The 13,874-nt window shown below is 49.5% G+C and overlaps 1 protein-coding gene across 1 annotated transcript; it reads left to right on the plus strand.

The window, feature by feature from the left end:
• Positions 1-18: 18 nt before the first annotated feature.
• castor1 (cytosolic arginine sensor for mTORC1 subunit 1) lies at positions 19-12,638 on the plus strand. Its single transcript, XM_067228289.1, has 9 exons — positions 19-293; positions 4,758-4,828; positions 5,656-5,849; positions 6,567-6,702; positions 6,964-7,087; positions 7,530-7,640; positions 8,005-8,087; positions 8,358-8,452; positions 11,715-12,638. Exons 1-9 carry the CDS (start codon positions 181-183, stop codon positions 11,781-11,783), a joined length of 996 nt encoding a protein of 331 aa, XP_067084390.1. The 5' UTR covers positions 19-180; the 3' UTR covers positions 11,784-12,638.
• The last annotated feature ends 1,236 nt before the right edge of the window (positions 12,639-13,874 follow it).

The following is a 13,874-nucleotide window of genomic DNA, read 5'->3' on the forward strand; positions in this document are numbered from 1 at the left end:
AGTGGAGTCGGATATCGGCGGATGTTTTTCTCTTTATACGCCTCTGATGCAAGACTCGCTGTAGATCAGACATTCGCCGTCAAAAGGAATGTTAAATAACATAGCGTACATACAGCGTTAGTTTAGGGCACAATTGTAGCTGCTACAGTAAAAACAAGCAATTGGCTTGCAGGAGCTACCATGGACTTACACATTCTAGACCACAGACTTCGGGTCACCAGCATTTGCAAAAATGGATTGGAAAATTTCACACACCCTCTGATCAAACTGATATTCCTGCGGAACAGAACAAGGTAAGACTCATTTATATTTAGTGGGGAGATCTTTGTTGCAAGCTATGAATGGAAGCTTGCGAGGTAGCGTCAGCTAGCCAGCCAGCCAGCCAGTCAGCCAGCCAGCCAGCCAGCCAGCTACATCCACCCCCTGTATGTGGACGCCAGGCTTCATTCAATAGGTACAAATACTAATATTAAAAGCCCCTGTCGCACGTGCCGAGCAACAATCCTGCAAGCAACAACCACAACCTTAACTATAACAGAGAACAGAAATCCCACACCAACCGAAAATGATAGGACTTTATATCAGTTTTATTGCCCCGAGCAAATATGCTACCTCTGGTTGGAAAAAAAACACCGAGGAAGAAATTACGTTTTTATTTTAACAAATTAAACTCGAATGTATGAGTGTCACGCGTTATAAAGTAAGACACTTCAGACGTACTTTGGCATTGTCCGTAGATTCAGGTTCATGCCCGGACTTGTGAGGTAGTGAGGATCAGGCTGGAATCGATGGAGGCCACAGCAGCTGTGTGTAGTGTCTGGTTAATCCCTGGAAGTATCTGCTTTGTTATGTCATTGTTTATTTCCCAGATGGCCTCGGATATGTATAGTGGATTTAGCACGGTCTATAGGGCAATAGGGCAACATTTGTAGACCAGTTAGTGCTTCTATAAATCTCACTTTCAGTAAAGGATAACTGGCTTGACTAAAAGTTGAAATCTATCGGCCTAATTCAGTTTTAAGAATGTATCAAACTCAGAGAAGGAGAGAATGAGAGAAGGGATCCTAGAAGTTTTCTAACACATTTTGGGACCCCCATACCTTATGTCATCCAAGACCCTCTTTGACATGGAAGTTACTGCCTGAAACATGAAGCCAGTCTCAGTTCTCCATGCAGTCACAAACTAGCCGTGTACTTGGCACTATTTAGGGATGGCTTGTAGGAGTACTTTTGGCACCTATGAGTTTGCCTATTAGGATAGATATACCATCTGTATCCTCGATGAGGCAAAGTGTGTGGACTGGTCAGTCAACGCGTCAGACATCCCCCTGTTATCATGAAGCGGTGTTATATCAATCCAGAATGTTCTGCACCATGGACAGCACTTCCTCGTTCTTAGGGGCATCATTGCGTAATCGTACCTTTTTAAAGACAACTACTGTGTTAATACACAACCTTTCCGACGTCCGGTGAGTCAGTGCTTGTGAGCCTGTTTACATGGGTGTGTCGGCAGCCAGCTATAGAGGCCTGTGCAGGGCGTCTAGAGAACAACCAGAAAGCGCCAGAAGCCCCAGTTTGCTCTTCTCCTCTGCTGGGGTGTGTGTGTGTGTGTGTGTTGTTGACACACTGTGGAGTTATGGCATAATGCACTGTTCTGCTCTGGCCTTGGGTGTTTTTCCTGTTTTTCGGCAGGGTGGGAGAGGGGTGTGTGTGTCGGGGGGTAGTGTGGAAGTCGGGACAGCATTGTTTCAAGAAGTCCACAAAGGCTGGGTTGGGGGTGGGGGGGGGGGGTTCTCTAACAACTAGGCCAATGTTAACACTGTGGTTAGCGTTCAGGCCTCTTTTAATGGTGAACTGGTTTTTAGTGTTTTCCCTCTCTCCTATCCTACATCCCGGTGGTCTGGGCCCAGTGAGCGACCCACAAGCAAGGCAGGCATCCATGACTGGAATCTTAAGCAGGCCGCTACCCAGCACAGTGCCTAGCAACAAGGCATAGTCCCCAACTCCCAAGTACTGGTTTCAACCACGGGTTTTAGTCCCAGTTCCAACTGCAGTGGCCTCGTTGGAATGTTTTTCAGCGTCATTCAGCAGGCCCATCCTCCAGAACAGTCTAGAAGGTGGTGAGAGCACCCATGCTTTGTGGCTTTCTGTCGCCGCTGAAAGCTCTCCTCCTGTCTGAACTGAACCTGCTGCAGATTTCCAGGAGAGGAGCTAGGCTGAGGTTAGCGGAGAGCATAGGCTACAGTTTAAACCCCACCCATACAGGGTGATAAGGGTCTGATCCATCTGGTCTAGCTGCACAGTGTGTGTGTGTGTGTGTGTGTGTGTGTGTATGCTACTGTGTTAATATATGAAGTGTGTGTGTGTGTGTGTGTGTGTGTGTGTGTAGGCTATCTAAGGCCTCAGGCTGATACCCCAGTCCCTTGTAGCCCATTAACAACAGCACAGGGCTGTGGCTACAATGCTGCCTCTAAGACCAAAACAATAGATGTTCTTCCACTTGTCTGCCCCAGCAGGCAGGGCTGGCCGGGAAGGGAGCCTCTGTTTGCTCTGGAGGGGCCTGCAGGGGCTCTGGTTCTGGAGGGCTGTGGTCCTGGAGGTCCTGGTCATAGAAGGGTCCTGGTTCTAGAGGGGGTCTAGTCCTACAGGGGTCCTGGTTCTAGAGGGTCTTGTTTCTGGAGGGCCTGGTTCTAGAGGGTCTTGGTTCTGGAGTGGTCCTGGTCCTAGAGGGGCTCTGGTCCTGTAAAGGTCTGGTGCTGCTTAAGTCGGACTTAGCAGTAGCAGCCAAGTTAGGTTTGTTTCTGGTAACAAAAGGCTGGAAGGTAGCTGAGGCCTAGGTAACATAGCTTAGCCATCTGGGACATGAACTCTCTTTATCTCTCTCTGTCTCTCTTTCACCAAAGCATACTTTTTATTTCCTCTGTTTATTCAGGGTCAAAGTCCATCATTTTGTTTGCTCTTCATTGAACCTGTCACCTGCATTCTCTTTAACCTGTACGTTTAGTCTCTCTAACTTCTCGTCTCTCTGTCACTCCATTCCTCCCTCTTTCCCTCTCCACCCTTTTCCCATCCCCCATCCCTCCCTCCACCCTCTCCTATGTTTCTTTTTTCATATTATTCCTGCAGTGTAATAGTATAGTGTAGTGTAGCTGTGTAATGCTGTAATAAAGGGTAGTGTGGCGTAGCTGTGTAGTGTAGCTGTGTAATGCTGTAATAAAGGGTAGTGTGGCGTAGCTGTGGTGTAATGTAGTGCAGCTGTGTAGGGTAATGTAGTGCAGCTGTGTAGGGTAATGTAGTGCAGCTGTGTAGGGCAATGTGGTGTGGTGTTGCGTTGCTGTGTGGTGGGATGTTGAGACAGTGAGAACCACAAAACAGGAAGCCAGACTAGCAGCAAGACCAGCCTCTCATGCAGCTGCAGCTCCAAAGGGAAGAACAACAATCGAGCCTGCTTCAGCTGAAGGGTGGTCGTCCTGGGCTAGCCCCAGTGCTGTCCTAGCTCCAGTGCTGTCCCAGCCCCAGTGCTGTCCTAGCCCCAGTGCTGTCCCAACCCCAGTGCTGTCCTAGCTCCAGTGCTGTCCCAGCCCCAGTGCTGTCCCAGCCCCAGTGCTGTCCCAGCCCCAGTGCTGTCCTAGCTCCAGTGCTGTCCCAGCCCCAGTGCTGTCCCAGCCCCAGTGCTGTCCCAGCCCCAGTGCTGTCCTAGCTCCAGTGCTGTCCCAGCCCCAGTGCTGTCCCAGCCCCAGTGCTGTCCTAGCTCCAGTGCTGTCCCAGCCCCAGTGCTGTCCCAGCCCCAGTGCTGTCCCAGCCCCAGTGCTGTCCTAGCCCCAGTGCTGTCCCAGCCCCAGTGCTGTCCTAGCCCCAGGACTCTTCTAGCCCCAGTACTGCCCCAGCTCTAGTACCACAACAGTACGGGATCATGCTCATGGTGACAGGTCAACAGGAAGTAGCACGCTCATGGTGACATGTCAACAGGAAGTCACAGGAAGAAGGGCATGTAATATATGCTTCCCCCCTCTGTCTCTCCCTCTCTATCTCTTTCTCTCTGTCTGTCTGTCTCTCGATTTCCCCCCCGGCCCAGTTCATAGAAAGGATTACATTTTGCAGAGTCATCAGCTGGATGGGGAGAGAGAGAGAGACAGACTATTTCCTGCTGGTTCCCCGCCCCCCCCCCCCCCCCCCCCCCCTCCCCCCCAGCCATCATGCTGGTTCCCCTGCCCCCCACCCCCAGCTTCCTATCTTACCAGGACAAAGCATCTGACAAAGGCCTCATTCACCAGATCAGGACAGAGTGTCCAGGCCCAGCTAGCTACTGTCTCTGAGACGCAAACTATTTGGGTTTGGGCCTCAAACTGTTCTGCAAAAACAACACGTACACATACACACTCCCAGCCTGTGCTTTGTGTTCAGCTGTACTAAAAGACCCCCGTCACTGTTTCTTAGAAGCAGACCAGTTCAGAACCTCCACTGTGGACAGGAAGGGTTGGCTCAGTTCTGCTGACTGAGCCTGGCGCTGGGCACTGGGCCAGGATCTACCTCTACCAGCCCCCTACACACACACACACACACACACACGCACACACACACGGTGATCACCAGTTGTTTGTATTTGCTATTAAATTATATTTATCTCTTCTTTTACCCCCCCCCCCCCTTTCTATCTCTCTTTCCGCTCCCTCTCCCTCACTTCTCTCTCCTACCTCTTTTCTCCATCTTGTCCTCTCTCCCCCCTTTCCTCTCTGCTCCCTCTCTCTATCTTTCAGGTGTAAGTTCTTCAGCCTGACAGAGACACCAGAGAACTACACAGTGGTGCTGGACCAGGAGGGCTTCAAAGGTGCATGACCGACCCACCCACCCACCCTCTCTCTCTCTCTCTCTCTCTCTCTCTCTCTTTCTCTCTCTGTCTTTCTCGTTCGCTTTCCTTTTCTCTCCCACCCTCTCTTTCTTTCTCGTTCTCTTTCCCTCCCTCCCTCCCTCCCTCCCTCCCTCCCTCCCTCCCTCCCTCCCTCTCTCCCTCCCTCCCTCCCTCCCTCCCTCTCCCTCCCTCCCTCCCTCCAGGGCAAATGTCCCTGTGGGGAGAGTAAAGGGAGGAGGAAACGTTAGAACTCATTAGAGGAAGTTGGATCTGCTGTTATATTAACAGATAAATAGCATGGCTTGCTCGGACGAAACTGAGCCAAGTCATTCCAGCCGGTATTTGTAATGCAAAACAGACAATCTCGTTGGAAACAGTGTAACACTGTTGTGTTAAGACAGAGGTAACACGAGGCCTGCATGGCAGCTAAACATGGATGCCCTACTTCTTGACAGCTCCATAGTTACAGATTTCGGTTTTCCTGCACGCTGTGATCGAATACAGTAACCCTGGATGACCTCTGACCCCACACACAGCCAGTATCAATCGTGTGTGTGTGTGTGTGGGACCGAGGTACATACGAGACACTTCCTGTCATATATTTAGGCTGATGTGTGGCTAAATATATCTGGGGACCTTTAGTCCCTTGTGTTGGTATCGAGGGAGGAGGGTGAGAGGTGCCTGAGAGGGAACACAGGAAGGCAGCTGTGAGGAACCGAAGAAGGGCCTGGAACTGACCGTCCGTGTGCGTGCGTGTGTGTCCAATCTGACTCCCCCCCCCCCCCTCCCCTACCCTCTCTGACCAGAACTTCCGTCCTCGGACCACTTGCTGGTGGAGAGCTCCGTCTGGCTGCCCCTCAACGTGGTCTCCAACGGCAACGCGTCCAGCAGCTCGCAGGCCGTGGGCGTGACGAAGATCGCCAAGTCCGTCATCGCCCCCCTGGCCCAGCAGCACGTGTCCGTCTTCATGCTCTCCACCTATCAGACAGACTTCATCCTGGTAAGACCCGCCCAGGCCCCTCCCATACACACACATACGCCCAGACCACCTGTGGGGCCGACGGCTTAGTCTTTATCGACAAAACACAAACACAGAATTAACAAGTCCGGCCCAATTTCATCTGTGCACCAAATGACCGTTAACCGTCCCCCGATGCTGGTCCAATCGTGTGCAGCGTTGTAATATGCACAGATAGTACAGCCCTATCCCCACATCTTATTGGTCCATGTGGCATCCGACCCTGCTACTGAACATTCAGACTGACTCCTGAACATGCATGTGTCCACTAGCACTGGCTGTTGCTAAGCGATATGGGCCGCAGAGTGTGTCGACCAAGTACGTTTTTAACCAGGAATGTCTTACAAACCAGCGGGGGTAGAGAGGGGAAGGGGAAGGGTAGACCGGAGGGGTCAGTAGTAAATAAATAAATACAAGTTTAGCGGACAGCAAGGCCAGACTGACTGTCAGCAGATATGTTAATGCTTCATGTGGTTCTGCGTGAACGGGTCAGCTCGACCCACTTTAAGCACAGCTCACTTCCCATCCCGCCTCAGGATGACGGAAACATGAACTTAGCTTGCAGTGAACACAGTGAAAGTAACAACGAGTTATTTTACCCTCTACATAACAATTTGGCGGGGGGGGGGGGGGGGGGACCTGTGGAGTGTCGTGTCCTGACCGCCATCTTGTCGCCTCCCGGCCCTCCGGCCCCTGCAGGTGCGAGAGAAAGACCTGGCCGTGGTGATCCGCACCCTGGAGGAGGAGTTCAGCATCTACAGGGAGGTGGACGGGGAGTCAGTACCGGTCCTGAGCCAGGACACGCACAACGGCCTCCGCAGGAACGACCGGGAAGGTAGACGTCCCGGCCGCACGCTGCCCCGGGGTCGCGTGATTCGGGGGGGGAAAAGGGGTTTCGGGAGATGAGGACTCGTTTCGTTTAGGCGTGCCTTAGAGAGGGGACATCGTTCTGGGGGTCTCTGCTGATGGTCTGTTGGATGATTGGATGATTTCTTGTTTCCAGACACGCTGACAAAGTATTTGGATTGTCTTCAGACACACTAAAAAAGTGTTTTCCTGTTTCCGGACACACTAACAGAGTATTTCCTGCCTCCAGTGACCCAGCCCACCGTACACCCGGTAGTGATCCCCCAGAACCAGTTCTGTGTGATGAGTCTGGACCCCGACACCCTGCCTGCCATCGCCACCACTCTCATCGACGTGCTCTTCTACTCCAGCAGGTGAGAGGGAGTCAAACAGCGCCCCGAGTCAGGGGGGTGTGGCCGGGGGCTGTCCCGTACATTTAGTCATTTAGCAGACGCTCTTATCCAGAGCGTATGCACCAGGGGATCAGGGACGGGCCCCTGGCGCCGACGGAGCAGCCGTGTGTCTCAGTGATGTCTGAGACAGAGTCAGATGGCTGAGCGGTTAGGGAACCGGGCTATTAATCAGAAGGTTGCCGGTCCGATTCCCGTCCGTTCCCCAAAAAAATGCCGTTGTGTCCTTGGGCAAGGCACTTCACCCTACTTGCCTCGGGGGGAATGTCCCTGCACTTACTGTAAGTCGCTCTGGGTAAGAGCGTCTGCTAAATGACTCAATGTGAATGACGACCGGGGAACTTCACTCAACGCCACACGCTCGTGTTTTCAGTCAGTGGTGTCTATGATTCCCCCCCCCCTCCAGTCCTAAAGACGGTGCTCCGCCCTGCCCCGAGCTGGACTGCATCAAGTTCTTCTCCTTCTCCCTGATCGACGGCTACGTCTCTCTGGTCATGGACACGGAGGCACAGAGACGGTATGACTCTGCCGTCCTCTCTTCCGGATCCCTCTCTCCCCCTTTCTTTCCCATCCGCTCTCCTAAATCGCTCTCTTCCCCGTTCTCTCCCACCTAGATTGCTCTCTCATCCCTCCCCCCCCCTCCCTCACACACTCACACACACACGCTTCAACTCTATTTTGATGTTTTTTCCCCTTATCTTAGCTTTTGTTCAAAGTAGCAGATTGTGTCCTGGAGTCACTAGCACTTTGAGTGGCAGTAATTGAATGAGTGTGTGTGTGTGTGTGTGTGTGCGTGTGCGTGTGCGTGTGCGTGTGCACGTGTGTGTGTGTGCGTGTGCGTGTGCGTGTGTGCACGTGTGTGTGTGTGTGTGTGTGTGAAGGTTCCCAGCAGACCTACTGTTCACCAGCTCGTCAGGGGAGCTGTGGAGGATGGTGCGTATCGGAGGCCAGCCGCTAGGGTTTGGTAAGCTGCCGGATTTGTGGGCCTGTCAAGGTCTGTCAACCCTGTTACACTCTCTCCTGGGTTCGGACTATCTTCCCTGCCTCTCTCTCTCTGTCACTAACTCTTTCTGTCTCTCCGTCTCTCACTTTAACTACCTCTCTATCTCTCTCTCTTCCTCTGCCTCTCTCCCTCCCCTCTCTCTCTCTCTCTCTCTCTCTCACTCTCTCTCTCTCTCTCACACTCTCTATTCTTCCGCTCTGTCTCTCGTCCTCCCCTCTCTCCGTTCCACAGACGAGTGTGGCATCGTAGCGCAGATCTCCCAGCCCCTGGCCGACAGTGACATCTCCGCCTATTACATAAGCACCTTCAGCTTCGACCACGCTCTGGTGAGTCCTCCGCCCTCCGACACACGCCCCCCTCCCGTCGCCTGCCTCTTCTCCTCCGTTCAGTCAGTTCCACCTGTCGCCAGTCGAGGGCGCTCTTTACACAGAGAACTTGGCTTTGTGTGGCGATCATTGCGGTCACATTTAAGTTGGACTGGGAAAAAAACGATTTTGTGACATTCATACACACATTCATTCTAACATTCATACACACATTCAGTGGTGGGGCAGCTCTGACCCTAGAGTTTAAGTTGCACCTGTAGCAAGTTGGTCAGGGAGTCAGGTGGCTGAGCGGTGAGGGAAGCGGGCTAGTAATCCGAAGGTTGCCAGTTCGATTCCCGGTCATGCAAACTGACATTGTGTCCTTGGGCAAGGCACTTCACCCTACTTGCTTCGTGGGGGAATGTCCCTGTACTTACTGTAAGTCGCTCTGGATAAGAGCGTCTGCTAAATGACTAAATGTAGTTGGTGAAACCTCTTATTGGATTGAAGCTGTGTGATATGATCTGTCATGCCTGAGCAGCTTGCTTGCCTTTCAACAAAGTTTCACATCGCTATCCTGGGGAGTCAGGTGGTTGAGCGGTGAGGGAGTCGGGCTAGTAATCCGAAGGTTGCCAGTTCGATTCCCGGTCATGCCAACTGACGTTGTGTCCTTGGGCAAGGCACTTCACCCTACTTGCCTCGGGGGAATGTCCCTGTACTTACTGTAAGTCGCTCTGGATAAGAGTGTCTGCTAAATGACTAAATGTATCCTCCACAGTCACTAATGATTTCGTAATTTGGTAGGTTCGACCAATGTATATTTATAAACAGTTTCCTGTAGTCGTTATCCGATTAGATTGTAGTATCACTGTTGGGAAGTGCAGTTGCATCTCTCAGGGTGTTTCCTGTGAGGAGGAGGATTATAGTGTTGTTTGTCATTATCACAGTCCATACACTATAAATGTTGTTTCTTTGGGATTATAGGTGGGATTATAGGCTTTCACTATAATTAAAGACTTTGAACAATCGCCACACTTAAGCTCTTGATGTTAGTTTCATATTAATCATATTAACATTATGTGTACCCATATATTGAACGTAGCACTATTCGGACATCGACAGTACCTTATTCTAAGTTACATTTTGGAGGGCTAGGATGGATATATCATATTTTCAACCAAGCACATGGCTAAACAAGCAAAAAATGCCTGTTGTAATAATTTCACCTGGTTTGATTTAATGAAAACAACAACAACAAAATTATCTCACATTGCCAGATCTTTGGGTGAAATTACGATTTTTCACTGTTTTAATTTGAACACACGTCAGTGGTTACACACTCCTCTGTAGTAATGTCACCCAGCTGGGCCATAATACTACTAGCAATTGCATTAGAGGTCCAAGGGACAATTCCTGGAAAGAGCAAGAGAAAAGGAGGAACCTAAACTAGCCTGGCTATGACACCTGCAACACCAGCGTGAGTGAGTTCCTGTTAGAACCCTGCACCACGTCTTTCCATGCTCAATCATCCTGTCCTGGGGTGTGCTCATCACATAGCCCACATATCTGGGTCTGACTGAGAGGTTGAAGTTTCCTTCCAACTCCCCCGCCGAAGGTTAGTCTCATGGTCAGGGAGTGGTTTGAGTCACGGCTGACGGCAGCAGCGAATGTTCTGTCTGACAGGAACCACCGCAGGTGCATCTGCGACAGGCCCGTTGGTGGACCAGCTGTGTCTAGGGCTTGCACCAGGGAGGGTTCTAGAACCGGTATGCTGGTACTTGGGCTTGTACCGGGGTGGGTTCTAGAACCGGGATACTAGATCTGGGGCTTGCACCAGGGAGGGTTCTAGAACCGGTATGCTGGTACTGGGGCTTGTACCGGGGTGGGTTCTAGAACCGGGATACTGAGTCTGGGGCTTGTACCGGGGTGGGTTCTAGAACCGGGATACTGAGTCTGGGGCTTGTACCGGGGTGGGTTCTAGAACCGGGATACTAGATCTGGGGATTGTACCGGGGAGGGTTCTAGAACCGGGATACTGAGTCTGGGGCTTGTACCGGGGTGGGTTCTAAGGGGTACTGGGTCTGGACAGGTTTATCCATTGATTTGATGAAGTTGATTTAATAAGAGGTGGTTCTCCTCAGTGGGGCAATCAGATGGAATAGTGGGCTGGGGGGGTGGGTGGATGGGTATTACACAGCAATATTACACACATGCATACCAGGGGTAGCGGAGAAAGTAAGTGAAAATTTGGTCCGCCTTTTCTAACCACCTTGGTGAATCTGACATTCTTTGGAAGGGTAAACCTGTGGTTCCACTATCTTAGTTTCACAGTGAAATCGTCAAACAGCAATGTTACTATGCAGCTATTTATAACCTTTGAGGAGATGTGTAATACTGTTGAAAATCCACCCACCTTTTTCCAAAGAGTGTTTCACAATCAGGAAGCTTTATTAATGGTGTTAAAAATATACGTGCTGCGTTCAATAATGGTAATGATGTATTATTTTTATCCAAAGCGGATGAGGGGGATTTGAACCCGCCACTTCTTGCAGTACAATGCTCTACCCCGGATCTATACCCATCCCGCATTAAGTTGACATATTCTCCATTCTGCCTATAGCTGAGGAACCCTTGGTTTAAAAATGTGCTACGCAAGGTTGGGTTGCGCTTTTGCCCCAAGGAAAGCTCAGAGACCTGATAATCTTTTCTGCATTACGAGTGTGTAACCACCTGCTCACCATTTTACTGACTTCTCGTGTAGCAAAAATAAGCAATATCACCAGTTGCTGCGGTCAATATTTAACGGCCAGTTCTCTGATGTCCACTTTCACAAATGTTTTCATATTTCCTGTCAGTAAATTATGATGATGCAGCCAAAGATAAATGATAGATGCTGGTATAGGAAACGGAAATTATGAGTTCAGCACTCAACCGGTTTGTCATTTCATTAATTTGTCACGTGAACTAACCCTTTCCTCTCCTCATCAACTCCCCTCCTCTCACCTTCTCTCAACTCCTCTCCCCTGTCCTCTCCCCTGTCCTCTCCCCTGTCCTCTCCCCCGTCCTCTCCCCTGTCCTCTCCCCTGTCCTCTCCCCCGTCCTCTCCCCCGTCCTCTCCCCCGTCCTCTCCCCCGTCCTCTCCCCTGTCCTCTCCCCTGTCCTCTCCCCCGTCCTCTCCCCTGTCCTCTCCCCTGTCCTCTCCCCCGTCCTCTCCCGTCTTCTCCCCCGTCCTCTCCCCTTCTCCCCTGTCCTCTCCCCTTCTCCCCTGTCCTCTCCCCTCCAGGTTCCCGAGGAGGACATAGTGAGTGTGACGGCGATGCTTCGGCAGCAGAGGGAGGAGCCAGCCTGCTGATGGCGGAGGGGGGCGTGTCTTCACCAGGTTACCCCAGACCCCTCATGCTCGGGGCCAGAGAGTGGGTCTGCATCTGTGCCTAGACTACTAGCGCTGCTCCGCCAGCAGTATTAACCATGAACGTGTTGCCATGACCACCATCACTTCTCCAAAGGAGTGTATTCCTAGAAGGAGGGTCCTTCTATTAAACGCATAGTTCAACAAGGACTTAAAATTTAGAAGCTGGAAATCCGTTTTTTTTTTTCTTCTTCGTGTTAAACACACGGTATCCAGTGTTCCCCTGGAGGGGGTATTCTAATGCTGTGTGTGTGAGAGCACACCCCCTTTGTGTCAAAGGTCCGAGGTGATTTCCTATTAAAACTCTGGAGAGGAGGCCTTGTCTTCCAAATGTTCACTAAATATTGAACTCTCAAGCTACTCAAACGAATTGTTATTTTGGTTCAGCCAAAAGTATTCCTGTTGAATTTATTGAGGCTTTTGAAGTATTTAGAAGTAGATTATTCTTTTTTACACTGAGAATACAAATGATTTGATGTACAACAATAAAACGCAAAAGTATTACTAAATATGAGGCCAGCTAGTGAGAGGCACTTCTCCATTTTTTTAAGAGTCAACATTTCTGAACATTTTATTGTCATTTTGAGGTCAACAACACTATATGTCTTATTTCAACTGTTTTTGATTTGCACATTGTAGCTCTACAAGAAGTTTTGTTCGGTTTAACTACTCACTAATATCATTAGCAGTGCTATTTTGTTTGGTACAATTACTTTTTTTGTACAATTACAAAAAGTATTTTGTCTAATAATTTCGAATGTGCTGCTTTATTCAATAAAGATTATGGATTTAAAAGTTTCTGTATTTGGTCATCATAAACACCATTGCAATTGCAGAATGTTTGGGAAAGCACTTCTAATAAACTTGTCATTGTACTAAAGGATTCATGATGGCTGACTAACTAACTAAGAGTCCAGGGATGTTTTTGGTATGCGTCCGTCCATCATCTGACACTGCAACAGAAGGAGTAAGAGGTTTAAAATATCCTTTTAGGAAAATTCTCTTACATCATGAGATGGTCATGATCAAGCATCCACTTTCCTTCCAGATCACTTGACATGGGCGGTTAGATTATATTAGGCTAGTGGAGAGTTGAGAATGTATAGTGTCATGCTGTGACGGATGCAATCTCAATGTGACAACTCTTCCATAATTCTGTTTTAGTTGGTGTTCACAAGTGAACACTTGACTGTGTTCTCTGGTGGGTGGAAATTTAGATGAGGAAATTACCCATTTCCGACTAAACTTATCAGCTGATCAATTTTTGATGGTAGATAAGAATATAATAAATGCTGAGTTTTTGTTGAGACGATCAACACCTGCCTCACCATGATCTACCAGCAAGGAGTATCTACCAGACACCTCGGTAAGAACACAGACTAATCTCATGGGTCAGAAATACTGGGACTAGAAACAAAACAGGAATGACTTGCCCTCATAAATTAGCCTCAATACTGTGATTCTTTAATATATTGAGACGTTTCTCCATGTGAAAATGTTCCTTTATGCTTTTTTATAATGTTGTATGCACTATGATTCTCACGTGACTGTTCAGAAGATGACTTTTAAATTCAAGAATAGAAATGTGGTACATTTGCATGAAACAAAATGATCAAGTACTTTGCCCTGCATGTCGTTTGATATCGAATCTAAAAAGCTGTTAAGTTCACTCAGGGCTGTGTGTACATTCTGATTTTCTAGCATGTTTGTCAAATTGCTTCTGTCTCCCTGAAGTATCTCTGATATCTCTCTGCAGTGGTGCTCTCCATTCTGCTAGCTCTCAGCCTCTTGGGAGAGACAAATAACAGCTGTCTGGGCAGTCTGAAAAACCTGTATAAATTAGCAGAGCATCAAGCAAGTTCAAGCCTCGAAGCATATGTGAGTATCCGGGAAATGTGTGTGTAACCTTCGTGATCTCTCTGCATGGGGGCATAAAGTCTACCCTAATCTCTGCTTAGCAATGTTTATCCTTGTGTAACTGAGATGGTTAGATGGCTGTGGCTTTGGCTGGTGACTTATTCAGAAGTATTCCAA

The sequence above is a fragment of the Osmerus mordax genome, chromosome 24 (assembly GCF_038355195.1).
Source record: "Osmerus mordax isolate fOsmMor3 chromosome 24, fOsmMor3.pri, whole genome shotgun sequence".
Classification (NCBI taxonomy): domain Eukaryota; kingdom Metazoa; phylum Chordata; class Actinopteri; order Osmeriformes; family Osmeridae; genus Osmerus; species Osmerus mordax.

Coding starts and splice junctions, on each gene's coding strand:
- castor1 (XM_067228289.1), top strand. CDS start 181: ATGGACTTACACATTCTAGACCACAGACTTCGGGTCACCAGCATTTGC. Junction 7,641..8,004: donor GACACGGAGGCACAGAGACG/GTATGACTCTGC, acceptor GTGTGTGTGAAG/GTTCCCAGCAGACCTACTGT. Junction 8,088..8,357: donor AGGCCAGCCGCTAGGGTTTG/GTAAGCTGCCGG, acceptor TCCGTTCCACAG/ACGAGTGTGGCATCGTAGCG.